The 22029-nt window shown below is 39.2% G+C and overlaps 4 protein-coding genes across 5 annotated transcripts in view; 2 read left to right on the top strand and 2 right to left on the bottom strand.

Annotated features, from left to right (window-relative positions):
- gukh (GUK-holder) overlaps positions 1-12044 on the top strand; it is a 29846-nt gene extending 17802 nt beyond the window's left edge. The window contains exons 2-6 of one of the 2 annotated variants that reach the window (XM_015985214.2): positions 3657-3931; positions 5328-5533; positions 5615-5830; positions 5984-8436; positions 10345-12044. In XM_015985214.2, coding sequence (XP_015840700.1) covers positions 3657-3931; positions 5328-5533; positions 5615-5830; positions 5984-8436; positions 10345-11771 — 4577 coding nt within the window. In that variant the 3' untranslated portion in view covers positions 11772-12044. Of the gene's footprint in view, positions 1-3656; positions 3932-5327; positions 5534-5614; positions 5831-5983; positions 8437-9792; positions 10087-10344 lie in introns of those variants that run through there. The other variant, XM_015985215.2, reaches the window with a different exon arrangement.
- Positions 12045-12269: 225 nt separating this feature from the next.
- snRNP-U1-C (small ribonucleoprotein particle U1 subunit C) lies at positions 12270-12853 on the bottom strand. The gene is made up of 2 exons (XM_970140.5): positions 12556-12853; positions 12270-12507 (listed from the first exon to the last, which is right to left on the bottom strand). Exons 1-2 carry the CDS (start codon positions 12851-12853, stop codon positions 12344-12346), a joined length of 462 nt encoding a protein of 153 aa, XP_975233.2. The 3' UTR covers positions 12270-12343.
- Positions 12854-13017: 164 nt separating this feature from the next.
- Positions 13018-14072, top strand: Taf13 (TBP-associated factor 13). The gene is made up of 4 exons (XM_970148.4): positions 13018-13150; positions 13198-13379; positions 13431-13588; positions 13980-14072. Exons 1-4 carry the CDS (start codon positions 13121-13123, stop codon positions 14000-14002), a joined length of 393 nt encoding a protein of 130 aa, XP_975241.2. The 5' UTR covers positions 13018-13120; the 3' UTR covers positions 14003-14072.
- Positions 14018-15625, bottom strand: Ppox (Protoporphyrinogen oxidase). Its single transcript, XM_970156.4, has one exon. It carries the CDS (start codon positions 15488-15490, stop codon positions 14087-14089), a length of 1404 nt encoding a protein of 467 aa, XP_975249.1. The 5' UTR covers positions 15491-15625; the 3' UTR covers positions 14018-14086.
- Positions 15626-22029: the final 6404 nt, after the last annotated feature.

The following is a 22029-nucleotide window of genomic DNA, read 5'->3' as shown; positions in this document are numbered from 1 at the left end:
GAAAAATGCCCGTAGCACGTGGTGCGGTCTGTTTTTTTTGCGATTTCTGTTTGGAAATTCCGTTTAGCGCGAGTTTATTGGCTGGAGCACATGTCTCGCAGGCTGAATAACAGCTGTCAAGAAATATGCAATGTCTTATTTTTAACGTGACGATAAATCACATTCTTCTTCTCGCATATATTATTATTAGACACGCTGTACGCACTGTTTGCTAAGGTAAAATGAGATGGGATAAGACCTTTTTAGGTCAGGAGGATAATGTTTCATATTTTTAACGAAACTTGTCGAGCTCGTAACCTAATCTGCTTAATTTGATCAAAGGAATTGAATTTGCGAAGCTGGGAACTGGGTATAAGATAATGGATCGGGAAAAATATTGAAATTTTTAATTCAAAAAGCAACCAATACTACCAGTACGTCAATTTATGACCTCAATTTAGCAATTTTTTTCCGGGTTTTGTGATTTTCCGGCAGTTTGGCAGCCAGCCATCTCATGCAAATTAATTATTGATTGGAAAAATTGCCAATTAATGCAAATAGTTACAAGCGCTGTTTACTGTCATTCAAGGAGCACGTGCTAAAAATATTCAATCAGTGTTTTACTCCTTATCGGAAGATCTGGAACGGATTAACTGATCCATGTTCCGATTTGGGATATCCTTAGATAACTGCAGCCCTGCGAAACAATTAGCTGTTAGCTTGGTGATAGTTTGCATGGCCTAGTTCCTGTCGGATTAAATGAAATAGGCCCTTTGTTGATAATTTGCCGTCCATTTGTTCCGTTTATCCTTAAACAATGGGCAAATTAGTTGGGAATTAGCAACAGTGTTTGCAAAGTTTGCAGTTTGGGACGAAACAGTTTAATTGCCGCAGTGTTCCTCGAAAATATGAAATTTTCTTCGTTCTAACGGCCACTTTTGTGTAATGAATCTGATTTATTGTTCCGTTTTGAGCGAAACGCCGTCTTTATTCCTCTCTCATTTTATCTGCATGGTGACCCAATTTAAGTGTTTACGGAGAGGTGCGATCCTCTGACCCTTATTGCAGCCGCAAAGGCCATTGTGGCGTTGTAAACGGATGGGGGATGAGTAGGCGCCTGGAATTCCAAGCAAATGAGACTTTCAATCGTTACGACAGACATAAGGATTGAAATCGTCATAAACTAGGGAAGAAATATTCGGGGAAACGGCGCCGAGATGTTGATTGTGACCCCATTTTGCCCAAGCCACGGCTGAGTTGAGACGTTTCGCTAAATATATTGAATTTTTTAGACCCTTGGTCGAAGCAAGAGAGGATGTGATTTCCTCACAACTTGCAGATGAAGTCGTAAATTTTTTACGCAAAATGCTGGTCCACGCTCTCACTGATGCATATTTTAATGAAATTATGTGGGATATCTTCAGCGTTCTGACAGTAGTTGTTACTCATGTAGACTCGAGAACTTATATTGAATTTTATGGTTTAAGCCCAACGTCGCCCACAATGACAACAGAATGCTTTTAATAATCGGATAAAACCAAAATTCACTTGCCGGAAACTTGATATAATAAAACACAAATATGAAGCGGGAATCCTCGTCTAACGTAGCCCCAAACCATTACAAACTGATTCAATAAAAACACTCTTACACCTGCTGGTCGCCCAGTTAAAATTTTGATAGTTTATTGCCGTTTAAAAGGCCGTAATTTTGATTAAAAATTAAATAAGACCGAGTTATGAACTGGCAAAAATAGTCTTGAAACCTCCAGACGGTCTGTAGCTGTCTTTTGATCGATCGAAAGAATTCTATGCATAAATTAGCGATTCTGCGGCCTTTTGGGCGCAATCGAGGAGGTTCCAGTCCTTGAACTTGTGACCATGTGCATTGAACTTGTGCTTAAAAGCCGTTGGCAGCTGCATAGGTGAAGTGTGGGCTCCATCATTACTTCTTCCTATCGTAGGCGTATGCGTATGTAAACGCACACATCACCACTTTCCAAATTCTAATTACCAATAACAGGTTCGAACAGCTCAACGAACTTAACAATCATAAATCTGTAATTACTCTCGACACTACAATCCGAAACAGCCCGGCATTTAACACCCAATAATGAGGACATTATAATAACCGAGTTGTTGCCCTTATGGTGTAATTAAAGCTTTCCGGTTCAACAGACCATTTATGTAAACACTCGTAATGCCTTCCTTCCTTTCGAGAAAAATGCATAGTTGATGTGAGCCGTGCGGCTCCCCTTTTTCAATTTGGCAGCTATTACCTGCGTGCAAATTGAATTTAACCGAAATCTTGTGTTAGTTTTGCCTGAACTGCTCTTTGATTTTAATTAAGTTCACTCCGAAGCTTCATCCCTGACATATAGCAGGCGAAGGAGCACTCGGCCCCAGAATAGGACGCTAAATTTAGATCGAATGCAAAACAAAGAAAATCTGGCGGTTTTTGCGATCAAATGTAGTAGTTAATATTAGGATGATGCATGAACCGAACCAGAGGCGGTTTCTTTTTGTTTATACTCAGTTCGAGATTAGACGCTGTATTTGTAAATATTACTCTCCGATTTGCTTCTAATTGAGTGTCGCGTTACGTGAAACATGTGTTAGATTATAAGGAAGTCGGTGTTTCCACGTCTATTAATATTAACGAAGGACCTGGAACAAAAAGCCCCACTTTTCTGCATTTGGTTGGGGTTGTAAGAGACAAAAACGAGTATCTGGTGCAAGATCGATGACTCTTCGAGTATTTATATGGATTAGTTTTTTCACGAGCTATTCGGTCCGGAAAAGGAAGTTTTCTCTGGAGCCGGTTTGTTCTCAAGCCGCCCTTGACTCCAAACTTCTCAGTAGAAATTTAAAGCTTCTTATAAAGCCATCCTGTGACAATGTCGTCGCTAACCACATTGACTTGACTAATGTATTTCCCCCAAATCGGAAATTATTCGTGTCAGTTTAAACGTTTCCGTTGATTGAAACGTTGAAATTGGTGGAGTTGGCATCATTACCACCCGAAAGATAAAATAAAAATTCGGTTTCTTGGAACGTACGGACGACATTCCACAAGTGAACTGTGGGACTTTGTTGTGATTGCTACTCAATTTAGAGGAAAATTGCAGTAACAATAAGTTGTAAATCCAGTTGTCGCATGCAACCGGTGTCTTAACAATAATGATAATTAATAAAGCAGCTGTCTTGAGACAAACCTCGACTTTGTTGTAGGTGCCTCTTGAAAAAAGTCGACAACTATTTAAATCACTATTAACTACTCCTTTATCAGTTTATAAATCTTTCAAGTGGAAACCACCTAATTTATCGCGCCTATTCATTGTTCAGCTTGATGAATTTGTTTTAAAAGTCAATGAAGTTTAATGATTGCTTGCCGGTGTTTATCAAACTTTAAAAACCGCGGAGGAAGGTCGGTAATGACCGACCACACAAGAAGAATAACTTTGATTAATGTCCCTGATTTGTGTACAAACCGAACCAATTGTGATCGTAACTCCTCGTAACTGGATCCTTTACCGATAAACCATTGTCATTCCCAACATCCTCCCCATAAATTCTTAACGACGTGGAGAAAGCCCAACTTTCAAATGTCGGCATTAAGCCATTTATGGCTAATTTAATTATCAGTGCAACAACCCCGACATAGAAGATTTTTTTTCTAGCTGAAAGTGATATTTGCACTTTCGCCCTACTCAAAAACCACTACGCTGCCAAATGCAACCCCGAGACCGGGCTCTTCACTGCCAGCACGCGTCCCCGAGCGCTCCAAAGTCTCTATGAAGCCGCCACAAAGACTCCGGTGCACCTCATGCGCCAGCTGGATAGATGGCGTCGCGACGGTCATCGGTCTTCACGCTTCTTCCTGTGCACGCCGGTGTTGGGCAACAAGAGACGGAAGATCAGGAATAAAGTGGACATTGACATTGAGACTCGCATGGTGAGTGCACGTTATTGAGAGTTAACTACCGACTGTGGATCTTCATGCATGTTGTCCTGCTATTAATCTGGCCAGGATTGGAATACCTGCTAGTTAGAGCCGCGATTTATAGAGTAAATCTGACCATAATCGTGAAAAATTGCACGGGTAATGCCGAGCCTACATGTGGCTAACCAGAACTAATCATTTTTGATGTTTGTTCTCGTGTGTAGATGGGATTAAACACCAGCGATTGTTATTATAATTATAACAGCAGAGAGGGACAATTATCACAGATGAGTATCATTGCACGCAATTTATGCAATCCATTACAAAAGTTACTATTACTTCACGCTGTCATTACATAAAACTATGAAAACATAACTGGATGGTTTCAAAATATCATTTTCAAATAAAGTACATTCTTCTCCGACTGACATTTTTTCATTTCTTCCATTTTGAAAAAGGGGCGTAAAATAATTATGGTTAAAAGTCTCGGGAGATCTGAATTCAACAGTTTATGGGCACTTCAACCAAAGCATAATTGCAAATTCAACTTTATTAAAAGCTGTCACATAAATGCGAAAGTCGTAAATTTTGTAGAGGTTTTACCTTCTTGATACCTACGTAAATATAATATCGCAGTCTGGCGGAGTTTTAAAAATGAGAAATAATGGTTTCTTTAAAAGCACTGAAAATATTCATTTTTCTTTGTAAACAACCAACGAAATCCGCATAATAACGAAGATTTCCGTGCTTTCCTCGCTCGAAAGATTTTTACGAAACAGTATTCTGGACTGGGTAAAACTCGATATTCACTCGTTCGACCATACAAGTTAATTAAAAATTTAGAAAGAAAGGTAATTACGCAAAGAAATGAAATCGATCATCGGTGCTCTTGATCCGCGCCACTGGTGTTTTTGTTTGTTTGATACATTATGAGAACTTTTCATACCATAAAAGTGGCTGTCTAAGAAGCCACGGCATTTAATGACAAGCAATTTATTTTCCGCAGATGATTCCCTCAGAGTTTTGTAAATATGTTATGACATATCTTATTATTGAAACATCTTTGTTGATGTTCATGTTAGATAAACAGCCTTTTTTAGAAGACAGTTGTTCGAGTTGACTTGAATACGGCGTAGGTAAGATGTAGGTAAAAATCTGAAAACACGAAGGTGTGATGAGATTCTTCTCCATTCACCAAACCCTTCCGTCTCAGTAATTCCAGCCACCCAAATGGTTCTTTCAAGTGCCTCTTTAAATTTCCAAGCACGACTGGTTTGGTTCATCTCTCGAATCCAGACTCTAAACGAAATTACGTCCGAAACTCGTGGCACATTTTAAATTTTTTCCGTATTTTTAACTTTCATTTTTCCTTCACGATAAAGTTTACTATTGTGTTGTTCTTTTAAAGCCTGCAGCCGTCCAAGAATTGCGCAGATGGACTTCAAGCGAAGCCCTCGGTGACATAACAGTAACTCCTGATTGTCCTAATCGAATTGCGCCCAATTTCACTCTAACGGACGGCGAAGCAACGGATGGAACTGCAGTTTCAGACGATGAAGGCATTGACCATAAGCTGCCGTCGCCTGAGGAACAACTTCAAGTGGTCGCGCTCAAGTACGTTTGAAATCCTTTGTTGTTCTTGACCCATTTTCAGCGAGCGCCACCGCACAACCACTGACTGAAACTGCGTTTCAGGTTCCCTGCTGAAATCGTCGCGGTGGATGTTTCAGGGAGGAGCTTTGATCGAATGTCGATACAGAGAAGGTCGCTTTTGCACACCGACGCTAACGCGGCGAAAGCGGAAGATCCCAGTTTGAAAAGAAGGACGAGAACTAGAAGACCGAGGACTAGGAGAAGGAACACGCTTGCAGGAACCGACCAGAAGGAGATTAGAGACGCGCTGACTGCCGGGTATGTTTCGAATTTTGGACTAACTTTACTAACACTGAGTGTTTGTGTATGCAAATATTTAAAAACTGGTTAATAAATAAGCACTTTCGATTGATCATTGCATGTTAACACACTCATTAGGGACGACGAACACTAATTACCCTTGCTTAACAGGGAGGAGCCATGCTCTTCAGCTAATAATCATGAGACTGAATCCACAACTATCGGTGCTGTAAGTCGCAGTAAAAGCAGCGATCTTTTACGTTCGTCAAACAAAAAAGACTCCCCCGACAAAAAATCACACTTTAACACTCTCAAACAATGGGGCAAGAACCGCTACGACCGCTTCATGAACAAGAGTTCCGAATCAAAATCGGAAAAGAAAGACGACATCGACGACTTCAACATTTACGAAACCGTAACAATGAAACGCAAACGCAACGTCGACAAAGACCGTCGCTCGCACGAACGCAACCCTTCGATCTCCTCATCGGAGAAATCCAGCGTCAATCTCCCCGTCTCAAGCCCCCTGTCTTCAGTGATGAACATCGCCGTGAAATTACGCGAGAGTTCCGCTCAAAGACGGCAGCGAAGATCCGGTGGCAGTAACAAAGACGAACCTCCGCATTCCTCAAGTGGAAATTGGAGCGCAAGCTCGGAAAGCGGCCGAGCTTCCATTGGCTCCGAATTCACAAGCACCACTCAGCCGAAATCCACCACATCGGCCGCAACATCAAACAACTCTCTCAACCAACAAGCGCCCAATTCTGCAAACAGCAGACGGCGATTTGTTGCAAACACGTCAACCTCAAGCAGTATTACGAGCGAAGGCACTCTCACGCCCGACATTATCCACGACCTGCACGAAGACGGCGAAACCAGCTCCGTCTATTCGTGCGATACGGAAGGTTACTACACGTCCTTCCACATGGACAGCGGGCTCAAGACCCTCAAAGAGGAGGACCTCCCGTGCACTCCCTTACATTCCACCTCCGCCTTTTCCTCCAGTTCGAACAACACAATGACGGCGGAAAACGAATACGAACTCTTCGGCAAAGGCTCCACCTCGACCACCACCAGCTCGGCTGGCACAGTCTGCACGACTTTGCGCGCCTCTGAGAGCAATCGATCCCTAAATGGATGTCCTGCAGTCCCCGAAAGAAAAAGCTCCTTATCGAAACACTCCAATAAGGATAATTCGCCGGAAAGTTCCCTCGAACGTGACGAAACTAGCGAAAAAACCGGAACCGTGAAACGAAGTCCGGCGACAAACAAGGCAAGTGTCGTCGCAATGGTCCACAAACAAGTCAACGGGGACGTATCCCCCGACAGTGGCCATAACACCTCCAGCTCACCGATCGAATCAATCAGCAGCCCCAACGGGGTCAGGAGTGGATCAGAATTCGAGTTTTCCGAATCTTCCGACATGGAAGGTCCCGAAAGAATCGAAAGAATCCGCATAAAAACTACAATTAATTCGAGTAGAATACCTTCGATGTGTGTGATTACACCGCCGCATAGCGACGACGAAAGTATCAAAAGCTACAATTTGAATAATTTCAATAAACGGAACTTGATTGATAGGAGGAATGCAGACAGAAACAAGCTAGATTTGAATTTGAAAACAAGCGAGAACGAAGTGAATTTGTTAAAATCGAGCGACTCGGATAAGGAGAATTTTACAATTCAAAGCCGGATTATTAACGGGACGAACAAAATGCAAGTTATTAATGTTAATCCCCAGTCGGGTTACGCCACGGTTGAAGTGGTCGATGCCAACGAAAACATAGACGTTAACAAAAGTAGTAAAGTTTTAAGAGCACCGTCACCCAGTGGCGGCACTGTCACTATTAACGAAACACCGGGGAAATCACCCCCGACACAACCAATAATCAAAGCGACTCTTCTTCCGTTTAATAACATGTTTGGAAGAATTAAAACCAACTTAGCTAATCTCACTCGACGCGATAGCAAGTCGCCTAATAGGAACAATCAGGCAATTAGTGAGGAGATGGGTGACTCAGGCGAATACGTAACACTAGCCGACGTTAAAAATAACAATGAGAAGATTTTAACTCCGAAAACTGAAACACTTTATGCGAACGATATTGTGCGAAAAAATCTGAAATTCAGTGGAGAGAAGAAAAGGGACACCGAATACGTGTCTCTTGACGAGCTCCCTCGTAATGAGGACCAAACCGCCGCTTCCGCGGACAATACAAACGACTCTCTTGAGAGAAAGAGACGTCAAGGTGCACGTGTAACTCTAGACGCAGAGGGTAAAGTGGTCTACAGTTCGGACAGTCTCCGGAGGAGGAAAGGGGCCCATACAACATTCGAGCCCGGTCCATTCGTAAAAACCACAGCTAGTCCCTCTCAAAGCCCGCTTCCCGTGCACCGGCTCCCCAAATCAGTGCGTCCTCCCCAAGACTCGAGCCGTCCGCTGTCGCCCCAGCTGGGCAAGCTAGTGATCCGGGCCGTTCCGGGGATGACATCGCCGACGACCGAGTTTATCCGGATCCCGCCCTCGACCATCGTGGCCCCCAGCGTGCGCCCCACGTCCCCGAAGGCCGCCCGCGGGGCCTACGTCCACATGCAAGACACCGGAAAGCCTGCTCAAGACAAAGGTAAGCCTCCGCTCCCCGCCCAAACCGCCCCCCATGCCCAAATCTCACACGACACAGTCAATCGAATGAATGTTATTAACTGTTCGCGGAAAATTGTCAAACGCAGCGACAGTTACCGGATTGCGAATACGATCCTATCGCCGGCGAAAATGCTCAGCGATAAGATCGATATCGAGGACCGGATCGAGAAGGAAATTGCGGCGGAGTTGTGGCGCGAACGGATAAATTACCCGCCGACGGTTTCGCCCAAGTGCGGACGGCACATCTACACTCGGGTTCAGGCGCAGGAGATCCTGCTGGCGTCCCCGAATCGGGTCATTATCCCGCCCGATAGCGGGGAGCATCGCGCTCGCGTTCTTACAGCCTCCGTTGCCGACACGGAAATTTGGTGAAAATCGATGAGACACGCACCATGTTAGCTGGTAGTGGGTTCCTTCTGTCCATATTTATTCCCTGCTTTGGTGATTGGCCATATTCATGATTAACGCCTTGGTGGTAGAGCTATAACCAGGAATATGGCTGATTTATTCACGTGGGAGAAGTGTATGTAAACATTTTGTGCACACACGCTGTCATGTCTTCCATAGTTTTAGACCTTCTTCCTGAGTGAGTTTTGTGATATAATTGTTTAAGACTGAAGGCATCTTCGGACAGTCTCCTAAAAATACATGGCTGCTCGAAAATGCCCCGTTTTTATGTATATTTGTCATTTGCACGATCTGTGTCTTGGTGTACATAACTTAGATTATTTTTGCGATTGTTTCGCGTCAGGGGCGGATTAGAGACACCACCCACGTGTTTGATTAAAAATTTGTTTGGAGAAACTTTCAGAAAATCGCATTTATTAGCTCATTGTTTCAAATTTAAATCCTTTTGCTTCGATTTTGCTTTTGCTTTTTTGTATAATCACGATTATTCAATCCCATATTACGAAAATTGTATTTGCTTGGAGTTTTTAAGTGCTCTCCACTTTGAGTAAAATCGAACCGCGTAATTAATATTCTCGAGTACTCGCAGACTGAACTATAACGATTTAAGCTTTTCTGGTTTCTAATAGTTGGGTTTATTATCCGCTAATTTAATTTTTGGGAAGTGCTCTTAGTCCGCCGCTGTTTCTTGTGCATTATTTTTTGTTTGTAAATACATAGCTATAGAGTGCATGCAATATGATTATGTGTTATTTTTATGTGTACAACTGCATTAAATGTATGTATGTTGATGAATTTACGTATACAATTAATAAATAAAATCAACTTTTTAACCTTTTGTGCTAATTTACTAAGAGTTCATTTTTGTTAAACTCCTAACATGGGTTTTAACTTAATAAAATGCCCCAATTAAAAATAATTTATTTAGTCTACTAATGTCTGAGTCACTGAAGAGACCAGCACTCAATACTGCTTATCAAGTCTTTCGCACTTCGTTCACCGTCGCCGTTCATGGATGTCTCGTAGCATTCAGAGCTTGCCAACTTCCACCTGATGTCGAACTCATTTCCCCTTACACTATTGTTGTTTTGTACCATTATTCATTTTGTTGCACATTTTAAACACACTGCGCCGTCTGATACCTGCACGATCGCATGAGAATCATTGACAATAGCACGGCATTTGATTGCTATCAGTATTGTCGCATGTGAAGATACACAGAGGTGAGATTTTTTTATTTTTATATCGACAGTCCTTCAATTCTAGCCACTATAATGTGGAAGTTTTGCAGGATTTTGCACGTTGCATGTTTGTTATCTTCTTAAGTTTCTCAAGTGTATTCATAGAATTTGTTCACTTTTATCAGTTGATGAGGTAGCTCATTTGAATATAAAATTGCATTCACAACCTACACCTTGTTCATTCAAATTATTACCATACCTCATCCGACAAATAAAGTTAATTGGAACGTTTCTTTCAGACCGAGTACCTTCACCATCTAGTTACCCAGTAAATCATCCAGCTCAAGAGATGTATTACAGAGGAACTATTTTGGATGAAAATGTGGACAAAAGGAGTCAATATTATTTCCAAAAGGGTGGTCCCATGTACCAAACACTACCATCAAAACGAACCCAATTTTTCCAATCAGAAATCAATCCCGAACGATCTGTTACTCCAGACATTACCAGGGGCCTGGAACGTAACCCGAAAACCACCTACAGCTCATATTCACGCCCCGACCAAAACTTGCTACACCAAAAATTGGGAATTCCAGTCAAAATTCCCGACGTTAGCAACTTCAAACTACCATCACAGAAAGTGCCTTTATCGTATCGACCTATTGACAATTATCAAGAGAAGCCTAACTCATATTTCGCACACATATCACCCCATAAAACCACCGAAGATAGCACTGATTCCATCAAGATTTCACCAATTGATCCTCGTAATTCTGGCAATTTCCATTCTTCAACACCTTTAGCTAAAGATTTGAAAGCCGCAGTCAATTTAGAAAACAAGCTTCTTTCGCCCAAAAAATCAACAATGAGTAACGAGGAACTCTACGCCGTTATCCACAAAAATAAAAAGAAGATGAACATAAACACGGAGGAAAATCGGGCTTCGCCCGTAAGCAGAGAAGTTGTTACAACTCCACCCCCGGTCAAATCACCCGAAACCGGGTATATCGGGGACAAAACCCGCTCCAGACTCAGTTGGTCACCTTCCAAAGGCGAATACGTTGATTTTAATTCAGACATTGATAAGTTATCGCCCCCGAACGAGTCCCGCTCAAGGCAAAGCTGGGCTTGCAGTGACAGAAAAGGCGCAAGCCAAACATCACGATTAGATTTTAAAAAACTGCTCTTACAAAAGAGCAACGTGCTCGCTAGTAACACCAAAAAATTATCAGCTGTCGAACAGCTGAAACTCTCCAAACAACAAATCCAAAAATCGCCACAACCCCCTCCGATGAGTATCCTCGAACTGAGCGGGTCCCCGCGGAGTCTTGTCAATCGCAAATTCGCGAACAACCGGCAAGACTCGCCACGAAGTACCCCCGAAAAGCCCAAACCGGCGCCCAAGTTAATGTCCCCAAGGTCGCAGTGGAGATTTGCCAATCCGAGAACTGATGTTCTCTCTTCTACAATACTGGAAGATTGTAGAGAAGACGAGAGCCCGAACAATTCCATGGAAAAGAAAAAATCCTCACCGTCGACCAGTGAGAACAAGGGGACGCCGCAAACGTATTCGTCCATATCTCAGAAGATTCAAGCTCAAAGAGCACAGTTTTTCACTTCCGGAATTACGGACGTTCAGTCCAAGTCATTGAAGAATAGTCAATATGAGGATCAGCAAAGTAAGGAAAAATGCTCAATGCCGCCCACATTAGAAACGGCATTTTAATCTTCGATTATTTATTCTTTTTGTACATACGTTTGTATTTCTCAGCATTTTCTTGTCTTAATTTATTTATCACTGTCTAGTCGACACGCCATTAGGTACATACTTTTTATATATTTTATATTTACATGATTCAATTTCGTACTGTACAAACTTTTCCTGTAGATAATACGTAATTTGTGAGGCTTTTCAATGAAGCTTTTGTTGATTCGAATGACATAAATTATTATAAATTTTAATATATTGGATTTGTAAATAAAAGTTTTCTTTTCGTAAGTCTTTTTTCTTTCAGATGTTCACGTAACGCAAGCGATTGACGCTCATTTTGGGCTATTTAAATAAATGATTTTTAAAGAAAGAGAGCAGCACATTTTCTCAGTAATCTCTTTTAGTAAATACTTGTTTTCTATACCAATTTTTAACATAAATATTATGCGACAGGTAATGAACCTTACAAAAAAATCTGTAAGGCTTATGTGAACCACCATAAAAAAACAAAAATTTATATAAAAATTCTTTATTGTTATTGAAATTGGCTAATTACACAATACACAGAAAAATTACAAACACAAAATTTAGCTCTTCATTTGCGGATTGACCACGGGCGGCCTGACGCCCATGGGCCCCATAGGCCCCATCGGCATCATGCCCATCATGGGCGGCCGCATACCCATCATTGGCGGCATGGGCCCATGTGGCCCCATCATCATCGGGGGCATAGGTCCTCCTGGGCCCATCGCTGAAACAAGAAGTTAAGCTACCACAAAAACACAATAATAATTCGTACTTGGTGGCATCATGGGAGCCCCCGGTGCCCCAGGCCTTTGGCCCATAGCTGTGAGTTGTGCAGGGGGAGGTATCGCCACACCCTTACCAGGCTGGGCAAATGGGTTATTTGCGATTTTGCCCGCTTTGAAGGCGGCTGTCGTAGCGTCGATTAAATGTTGTGCTTGCTCTTCCATCCATTTTTGATAATAAAATTTAACATTGTCTTTGTGCTTCCGACCCGTGCAGTGCGTTTTCCGCACACTGGGGGAGTCGTGAGTCAAGTATGTATCACAATAGTCACAATAATACTTCGGCATTTTAGGTTATGCTCACTTCACACAGTTTTGAGCTAAAAGCGATTTTTTATACACTTTTTCACGAAACACCTAATGCTGCTTTGTAAAGTGAACAATTTCTATTTGTTTGGGTCGAATTTATGCTAAAATAAACCAAAAATTGACACGATTTTTTGACAATTCTAGAAAACGTCAAACACAAAAACGAAATTCCACCAACTAAACGTCAAAAAAAATAACCTTAAAGAATAATTCTTGCATTTTCATTTAATAATAAAAGTGGTGATTATGGCAGCCACTGACGAAAATTTCGAACAGGTTTTGCTTGTCTGGTGCCGAAACTTTGCATCAATTCTTGATTTTAGTTTGAAGAGGACGAGGGGGCTGATACTAACTTAGTCCTGTGTAGTGCAGGCCGAAAGCGCCTTTTTAGCAAAGAGTTGCGTTGCATGATGTACGGCTTTGGCGACGACCAAAACCCTTACACCGAAAGCGTCGATATTATCGAAGACCTTGTGATCGAATTTATCACAGAAATGACCCATAAGTGAGTACAATTGTCTCACTAATAAATTATCGTTAAACGTTATTTTACCAGATGTATGGAGATTGGAAGGACGGGGCGAGTTCAGGTGGAAGATATCGTTTTTCTAGTAAGAAAGGACCCACGTAAATATGCAAGAGTTAAAGATTTACTCACAATGAATGAGGAACTGAAACGTGCACGTAAAGCTTTTGACGAAATTAAGTTCGCAGGTAATATGAAGTAGAGGTTCAAAAGCTCTTATTGCATGTGTTCTTGGTGCATTTTGAGTATAAATTATAATGGTACAAGCAGCGCTGTCCCATTTAAATTATTATACAGATATTTCAATTAAAAATGGTTTAATTGTTTCTTGCTCAAAAATAATGTATGTCAGTAAATAAGGACTGATTTGCTTCGCTATCAATTGGACTGCGCTGCTTTAAGGATTAGCATTGGACTAAGACATGATTTATCTTTTTTGTTATTACTTATTTTATTAGTGTTGGATTTATCTTTTGTTGTAGCAGGAATGGTCATTCTTTAAAGGTTGTGATTTTAGTTTGATTTTTGCATGCTTTTAATTTGAATTAATAAGAAACTGACTGATTTGTTCACTTTCAGGGAAAGACGCTCTTATTAATTGAAATTATTGTCCTCAGTTATTGTAACAATTTATTTCTTTTGTACAAGACAACAATAAATCATTTATAAAAACATTCGCGTTTCTGTTACAAATCCTTTACGGCATTTTTCGCCGACAAAATTACATCATTAATCCCCACACCGTAATAAGAGGCACCGCACAAAGAAATTGGTAATTTATGCGTCCTTATGTAACCATTAATCAGGTCCAAATTTTCGTCATGACCCACAACATATTGAGGCAAACACTGCTTTAAAATATTCACTTTATAATTAAACGGATCGTGATCACAATTTAAGATACGTTTCACGTGTTTTACGGCAACATCCAGCAACACATTTTCTTGCGGATTTGTGCCAAAATGTTCCTCAAACCAGTAACCACCCATCATTACGGTTAAAACCGTTCCACAGTTTTCGACAGGGAAACAACAACTATCGTAAATAACACCTAGCACAGGAAGTTGTTCTTTAGGAACAACCAATAAACCAAAGGCTGGATTTTTAATAAAATTCTCCTTAAAAAGTAAATTAACAACAGCCACTGACACGTTTTTTGTCAGTTTTTTCAAACACTGGGCAAGTTCCGGGTGCTGTTTTTGTAAAAGACGTCCTAAAACGTTTGCAGGTATTGCACCTACTAAGTGATCACACTTAATTGTTTCGTTATTAAATAAATTTAGTATTACTTGGCCCTTGTCCGTTATAATTTCCGTACATTCGGTATTAAATTTAATATTAACCCCATTTGAAACAATATTATTTCTTAAGGCTATGGGTAACGTTTCACACCCATTTTTAAAGGAATAAATATTCCATTTCTCACTTCTAGCTCTGAGGGCAGTTTCACACAGAACAGTTGGTCGTTTTGACTTTGCAAACAAACTTGTAAGGAGCCCCTTTGATACACTTCCATGTTTTTGTTCGTATTCAAACAACTGTTTCATTAAAAACTTCACACTAATTTCCTTGGCGTTTCCGGCACAAATGCCACAAATCAACGGACTGATCAAATAATCAGCCACTTCACTACCAAATCTGCGACCGATAAAATCATAAATTGACTCATCCTTCACTTCCTTCCTCCTCGCTTTCAAATCATTCAACAAGTGAAGAATCAAAGGCTTTGAAAACGGCTCTTGTTTCCTAAACAAACCAGTCAAAGACGACGGCAACAAATGCAAAGAACCGTTGGCGTAAATGAGCCGATTTTTAGCAGCAGGGTGTCCCGAAGTTATAGGGACGATTTGATCGCTTAAATTTAGTTCTTCAATCAGTTGTAAAGTATTAGCGCCTGCATCCCCCCGGGGACGTATGGTACGAGGCCCTTGTTCAAAAATAGCCCCATTTTCTTGCACACTTGACTTGATCCAGCCCCCGGTACGTGACGAAGACTCAATTAAAGTAACAGCTTGGTTAGGCGAAAACTTCTTCAAGTAGTAGGCAGCAGACAGGCCACCCAAGCCCCCGCCGAGGATCACTTTGCTCATGATAAATGACGTCTTACAAGTTCACATTTTGCGATAATTGCTTAGAAAACTACGATTTTATGCACTTGATGACAGGTGAAAAAGTGGGGTTACGTCACGTCATTATCGTTTAAAATTATACAATTAGCGATGAACAAATAGATAAGAAAAAAATAAATTCTCGTGTATTTATTTACTACAGTTTCGAATTAAAAGTTAAATTTTTGAGTTTGTTAACGTGAGATTTAAAACAGGATTCTGCTCCAATGGTTTCATGAACCACTGATAGAGGGTGCAACCACGCAACAATTGGACTATGGGGGACTTACAGAATAATTTTTTCGTTAATATCACACTTTATTATTGCTTGTAAATTGTAATGAGAGTGTAAGTAAGAAAATAATTTGTTGCAACTTTAAACCGCAGTCCTATTAAAAAAAATAAAGAAGTCAAGTCTTATTAGTGAAAGGTTTGATTGTCCAGATTGCATCTGTTCGAAGAAGTGAGGTGGTACATTGGGTATTTGCTTTCGTTGTGTGGAGTTCCGTAGATGTTTCATATTTGTCTCACCTTCCCTTCTTGTCATGTTGAGATCATGTGAACCGGCAGCTGTACCCAAATAGCGTGTGCTTTCAGCACACTGACGTGTATAGGTGCACAACAGCATCCGACCAAGTATTAATCTATTACAAATTACGTCATTACAGACAGTGATCAGGAAGTTATATATGAGAGCTGCGCCCCCAGTTGGGCATCTGCTCGTTCCCACTGAGTCACCTACGTTTGTTCCGGATTAGTGTGATGGAGATCATTCACATAAGATGGCTTTATGCTCCGCCACCTTAAATAATATTTTACGGCAGGATACGCGCCGGAAAATCGTACATCTGTATTTTCCGCCGTTTCCGGAGGTCTCTTTTATCCGCTTCCTAGTCGATGAGAAATTGTAAAAATGTGAGAACCACTTGAAAGTTAGTGCCATTGTTGCTTATTTAAGAGAGCAGTTCGGGAGATTCAGCTGTTGAAATGAAATCATGCCGACAATACAATGCGAAGCTTTAGGCGGCGACACGCAAGGCGTTAGACAACACGCGACCACTTCGAGAGCGGGATTTGTAATTTATTAAATAGTGTTAGTCGCTGGCTTTGCACATAAGTGCTTCAAGATTCGAAAGTTAGGTTTGGAGGATAGTGGAGGACATGAACGTGCTTCCAACTTTGCAGGGGAGGCTTTCTATGTTTGGTTTAAATGTTTTTCTAATTTTAATATTCACTAGTCCCATTGAAGGGGAAACCAAGAGGCTCAAGATAATTAGCTGAATTTTCAATAATATTATTAGATCCAGTTATTTACTAGGTTTTACAGTTGCTTTCCGAGTTCATTATTACGATTTTCCGAACTTGGCGGAAATGGTTTACCTATTCAGGAAGTAATTTGATTCGTCAAAATTTTCTCAAAACGATGGAAATCAAAACGACAAAGTTTTCTATGTAATAATATTAAAGCTAAAAAACATAGAAAAACGTGAAAATAAGCAAAATTAGCATAAAAGTAGCACAAAAACGCCAAATTAACAAATAAGCAAAAAAAATTTGCAAAAGATAGGAATCTGAAGACTATTTATTTATCTGAGGCAAAAATCACAAAATTTCTACTATCAGTGTTGAGAGAAAATAAAAAAATAATAAATAAATAAATAAATAAATAACTTAAAAAATATAATATAGTTTTTCTCATAGGTGTATTTTAAAAATAAAGTATATTAAATACATGTTTTATTTTATAGTTTAAGCAAAATGTTAAATCTCTTTATTTAAAAGATTTTGAGAATTGTAGTGTAGATTTAGAATTGCACATTTTAATAAATTAAGAACCATGGTTCAAATGTTATACACTTACCTAGTTGTCGTCTCTAACAATGAAGACGCTCAAGCTAACAAACTAATAAAAGAAGAAAAAGTTCTAAACAAAGAATAAACTTTACTATCGATAACAATTTTGAATTTCAAAAGGGTTTTTTCTCCTTTTTCCAGTTACTTTATCTAGGTACCATTGTAAAACTTTTTCAAAAATGAGCTAAAATAAAGCAAATCGATGTTTTTTTTCACCTTTAAAGGTCTCAGAAACATAGAAAAGTTCCAAAACCTAACTTAGATGAAAAAATAGGAAAAATAAAAAATAGAAAAAATAGGATAAAACAAACATTGGTTGATCAATTTACGTCATTTGTATTTTTAAGAGCTTAAAGGGTTGTTTTGGGTGTAATTTGCAAAAACATAGAATTTCTTGAGTACTCAAGGGTAAGTATATTAAAAGTTTCAAGCTTCTCTGAACATTCCCAAGAGACTTCTATTCATTCAGCCCATTACATTTTATTTTATAACAACTTATAGAAATTTACTTGGGAACTTGAAAATGTAAGGGTCATATCTAATGCAATAAAAATGCAGTTCGGGTTATTCGTGTCAATAAAATGTAGAACATAAACACGAAAACACTAGTGAATAAAACCTTTGAGGTGTCCATTTCGTCTGTTTATACTTTAATGGTAAATTGGTAAAGAAAAATTACCAGTTATAATTTTAAAATTTTAATAAATAAAAAAATCATAAACGAAAAATATTTACTTATATTTTTAAGAATCGCTGGGTGAAAGATTTTTATTGCTCGTAGTTTATTTCAGCATCGAAAACGTCAGCAGGTAAGCGAGAATTGAGCAACCTACGGACATAACTGAGATTTTTGTGATTTTTAGCAAACTCAATTACTGCGGCGGTTTTTCGTGCCTAGGGCGCCCTCGTGTTTTCATAAGGTGTAGTAGACAGCTCTGCTACGATACGTTTGTAGAACTTTTTATACCTCCAAGGTTTTTGCAAATCGATACTGAAATCTAGCCCAAATTGCTTCAGCTAATTCGATTTCAGTAAGTCACCACAAATGCGATTCCCTGCATTCGCATTAGGGAAAATATGGACGCTGATGTGTACAATGCATTGCAACACGGCGGATTTTTATCTAGATAGAACACATCAGCACTGGATTTGTCGTCTAATTGAAAACACGGACTGAGCTCCAAGCTTTATTAGCTGTGCGTTACAGACCAGAAATATTTAAATCCCGAGCGCAAAATGTAGATAAAATGGTTTAACACCGGCTATTTTTCACTCATCACGAAGAAAAATAACAGAATTAGAACGAAATTAAAAAAACGGTTTCTTCCAGCTGAATAGTTATTTTAAAATAGAACGTTTTATAATGTTGGGTGTGAAACGAGGACCGCAGATTATCCTCCGGTGATAGCGCGTCCTGGATCTAGTGTATACATTGAAAATTAGTTAATTTATCAGATTATGTACAGGTTGGGTATGTTATCCATTACAGCGGGATTAGAAACGTAACATGAATTGTGACATGGTGGCGATGGTGTGAGGTGTTGACATGTAGCAGTCCGTGGGTCAGCCCGGAAGACACGTTCAGGGGATTACACAGGACAACAACGCCCTATGCCCACTCCGGCGGCCCCGTGTCAACAATCGCTTCGGTGTCACGCGCTCAATGCCCGTGTTTATATACCCGGCAATCAATTCTTTTTATCTATTCGCAGGGCCGCTCCACATAAAATAAACGCCTCGTCGACAGCTTGCCACCGCATCGTTTACACGTGTACAAATTAATTTAATCTGGCGCCTTCATTAATCTTCGCCGCGAAAGCTTAATCGATCATTTAGCAGTTCGACAAGCGATGATGTCGCCGAATTAATAATGTGTATAACTCGTCAAAATTCGGATTCATGTTGTTATTAGTATTAGTGGAAGGTGTCGGTTGGATTCCATTGAAAAGCTAGGTGTTCATTTGTCACCAGGTATCGTCTCAGAGTGAGACACGGTGTAGCACTAAGTAATCCCGAACCGCAGACAATGGCGGTGAGGAAGTACTCCACTCAGACCTCGTGACAGTCGCATCTTCCATTAGCTCTGAATGTGACACCCTTGAACGTCATTATTTAAATGTGAGTGCTCTTGTCGGCGAAAACCGAGTGATAAAATGTGCACGTATATATCAGCACGGAACACACGCAGGTGCGAAGATTCTTAATTAACTTGTAATGACATGGCAGGAAACGCACGCAATTTCTCACAATCTCAAACTCAAATTTTAATATCTAATAATAAAACAACTGCAACACACCAACAGACTCTTACTAGTGGCTTTAGAATAACTAAACTACGAGTACAGTCGACAAAAAGTGCGAGTAGTTAATTACCGTAAAAATAGTTTTAGGGACGTTACCAAGCATGGATATCTTTATATTTTGTGAACATCTATCTAAAATGTAAAAAACAAAACTGTTGTGCAAATTTTTTTTAAACAATAACAAATAAAAACCAGTGATTTTTTTTATGAAACCTATATGCATTTTTTTGCATAATTATATTCCTTCAACATTTATTCCAACGTTCTAAGAACTATAGGACACTCGAAAAAATCTCGATAGGTAACTCCTCAATTTTCAGGCTAGAAACAATCTCTTCAGACTTCGAAGGTAATACGTATACCACGATTTTTTTTAAATACTCTCAAAACTACAATTAATAGGTACCTAAATTAACGATGTCATCTTTTTTGTTGTGTGTAAGATTGTTGAAGAAATAAATTTTATGTCCACTAATGAAGAAGTTTCGGAAAACCAAGAATCTTTGTAGAAAAATGAGCGAGTTTAGACGGTTTTAAATAAAGTGCATAGAATTAAAAAATCGCGTTTCCTGAATAGACGAAAGCAAAAAATATGAAACTTTGTTTCTATAATTGAAGTTTTAGGTCCATAAATCTACATTGTACCTAATTATAATTATAACATAATTCTTCATAACTCTCGCCTTCAACCCAAATTTTGATAAATTTTGATCCGGAAATTCATATTTTCCGATTTAGTGAACCAGAAATCAATTGGGAAGTTCTGGAAAAAAGCACTAGTATTTGGCACTTTTTTTTACATGAAACGATTTTGTTGCGACCCAAATGTGATAAGACATCATTATCTTAGATCCGCGTCAAGAAAAAAAATACAAGGTGACTTAATTGTAACAGGTAACAGACCTTAACAAATAAAACATCTTTTCTATTTGTACTTTTTCAATAAAAAATTTGCATATTTACATAAAATTTGAACAAAGATAATATACTAAAATGTGTACCCGTCTAGGGTACAAAAATGAAAGAGTCGAATTATTAACATTATTAACATACGTATTTCTGATACACCCTGTATTGCATCTGTTACGAGAATAATTATATTACATTTTACGTGAGAATAACTGTAAATATTATTTTTTGAAATAAAAAGCTTTTTACTGTTATAATAAAGCGAATATTTATTCTTGCCCGGCGCATCCACCATTTTTTAAATTTTAGTAAATTTGATTTTTATCAAATTATAACTATTTACGCAATAACAATATATACATTTAAATACATTTTAAAGAAAAATTTGTTTCACACTAACCACAGATGATTTTTTAGACCGTAGTAGCAAAATTATTCTTTATTCTTAGCACCCCGAGTATACAGGTGTCTATCTAACTACGGCGATTTTTTGGATAAAAAAGTATGTTTTAAAAATTAAATATTGGCGTAGTAGGATGCCATTTGAACAAAAATAAATTTAACAACTAAAGAATTAAAATAAATTCGAAAAAAAAATTTTTTAATCTCATTTAAATCCCAGTAGTACTAATAATAAGGAACACAGTTTAGACACAAAATGCATGGTTCCATACTTTTGCGCAACTTTGTTAATACGTATTTTTATTTAACAAAAAAGGATTTGTACCTACATAAGGGTAAAAACTAAAAATTTGGCGTAATGTAATTTCAGTAAACCTGATTAAAATTGATATTGGAAGTTTGGTATCGTCGATATTTGAGGCAATGTTTGTGAAGCAATTTAATTTTTAATGAAAAGTTATTTTTTTCCGAAATTAAATGAGTGAGTGAGGTTACTTTCCCATTCAACTTTCTGAAATATTTCGAACCTAAAATTCAGAGCGGTAAATGATTAAATCCTTCGGTAAACTTTGGCCCTGCAACCCTTTTGCCGCAGCACTGGTAGGATTAGTAACTTATTGCAAGGGTCTGAAGTTAGGTATTGGAAGAGTATAAGAATTCTCGAACAAGATTTTTAAAAGTTTACATTTTTTCGTTTCATTTAGTTCGATTCTTCGGGAGAAAGAAATGTAGCAGAATATTTAACTAAAGCACATTTCAAGCTTCAGTTGAAGCGAGAAGCTATGTGACTGTAACTGACGTTCACCTACCCTCGACTGTGATTGGTTTAGGCAAAGGTAGCGACACGCCTTCGAGAGCAACCCCGCCAAGTCGTTACGCCCACCTGCGTGTTCCCACACTGTACAATTACGGGTCACTAGATGCTACCACCGATTTACTGTCTGCTGCAGGAACTTACATCTGCAGGAAAACTCGCCTCTTCTGTTTACACCGAGTTAGCAGATTGCATTCGACTGAACTTTTCTCGTTCCGAAACAATTTTTTTTTTACATC

Source organism: Tribolium castaneum, chromosome 4, assembly GCF_031307605.1.
Source record: "Tribolium castaneum strain GA2 chromosome 4, icTriCast1.1, whole genome shotgun sequence".
Taxonomy (NCBI): Eukaryota; Metazoa; Arthropoda; class Insecta; order Coleoptera; family Tenebrionidae; genus Tribolium; species Tribolium castaneum.
This window is presented reverse-complemented; position numbering and strand designations above follow the sequence as displayed.

Excerpts from the sequence above, each read along its gene's own strand:
- snRNP-U1-C (XM_970140.5), bottom strand. The coding sequence starts at position 12,853 with ATGCCGAAGTATTATTGTGACTATTGTGATACATACTTGACTCACGAC. Across the intron at positions 12,508-12,555 it reads GGCTCCCATGATGCCACCAA|CGATGGGCCCAGGAGGACCT; the intron begins GTACGAATTATT and ends TTCTTGTTTCAG.
- Taf13 (XM_970148.4), top strand. The coding sequence starts at position 13,121 with ATGGCAGCCACTGACGAAAATTTCGAACAG. Across the intron at positions 13,380-13,430 it reads ATCACAGAAATGACCCATAA|ATGTATGGAGATTGGAAGGA; the intron begins GTGAGTACAATT and ends TTATTTTACCAG. Across the intron at positions 13,589-13,979 it reads TGACGAAATTAAGTTCGCAG|GGAAAGACGCTCTTATTAAT; the intron begins GTAATATGAAGT and ends GTTCACTTTCAG.
- Ppox (XM_970156.4), bottom strand. The coding sequence starts at position 15,490 with ATGAGCAAAGTGATCCTCGGCGGGGGCTTGGGTGGCCTGTCTGCTGCC.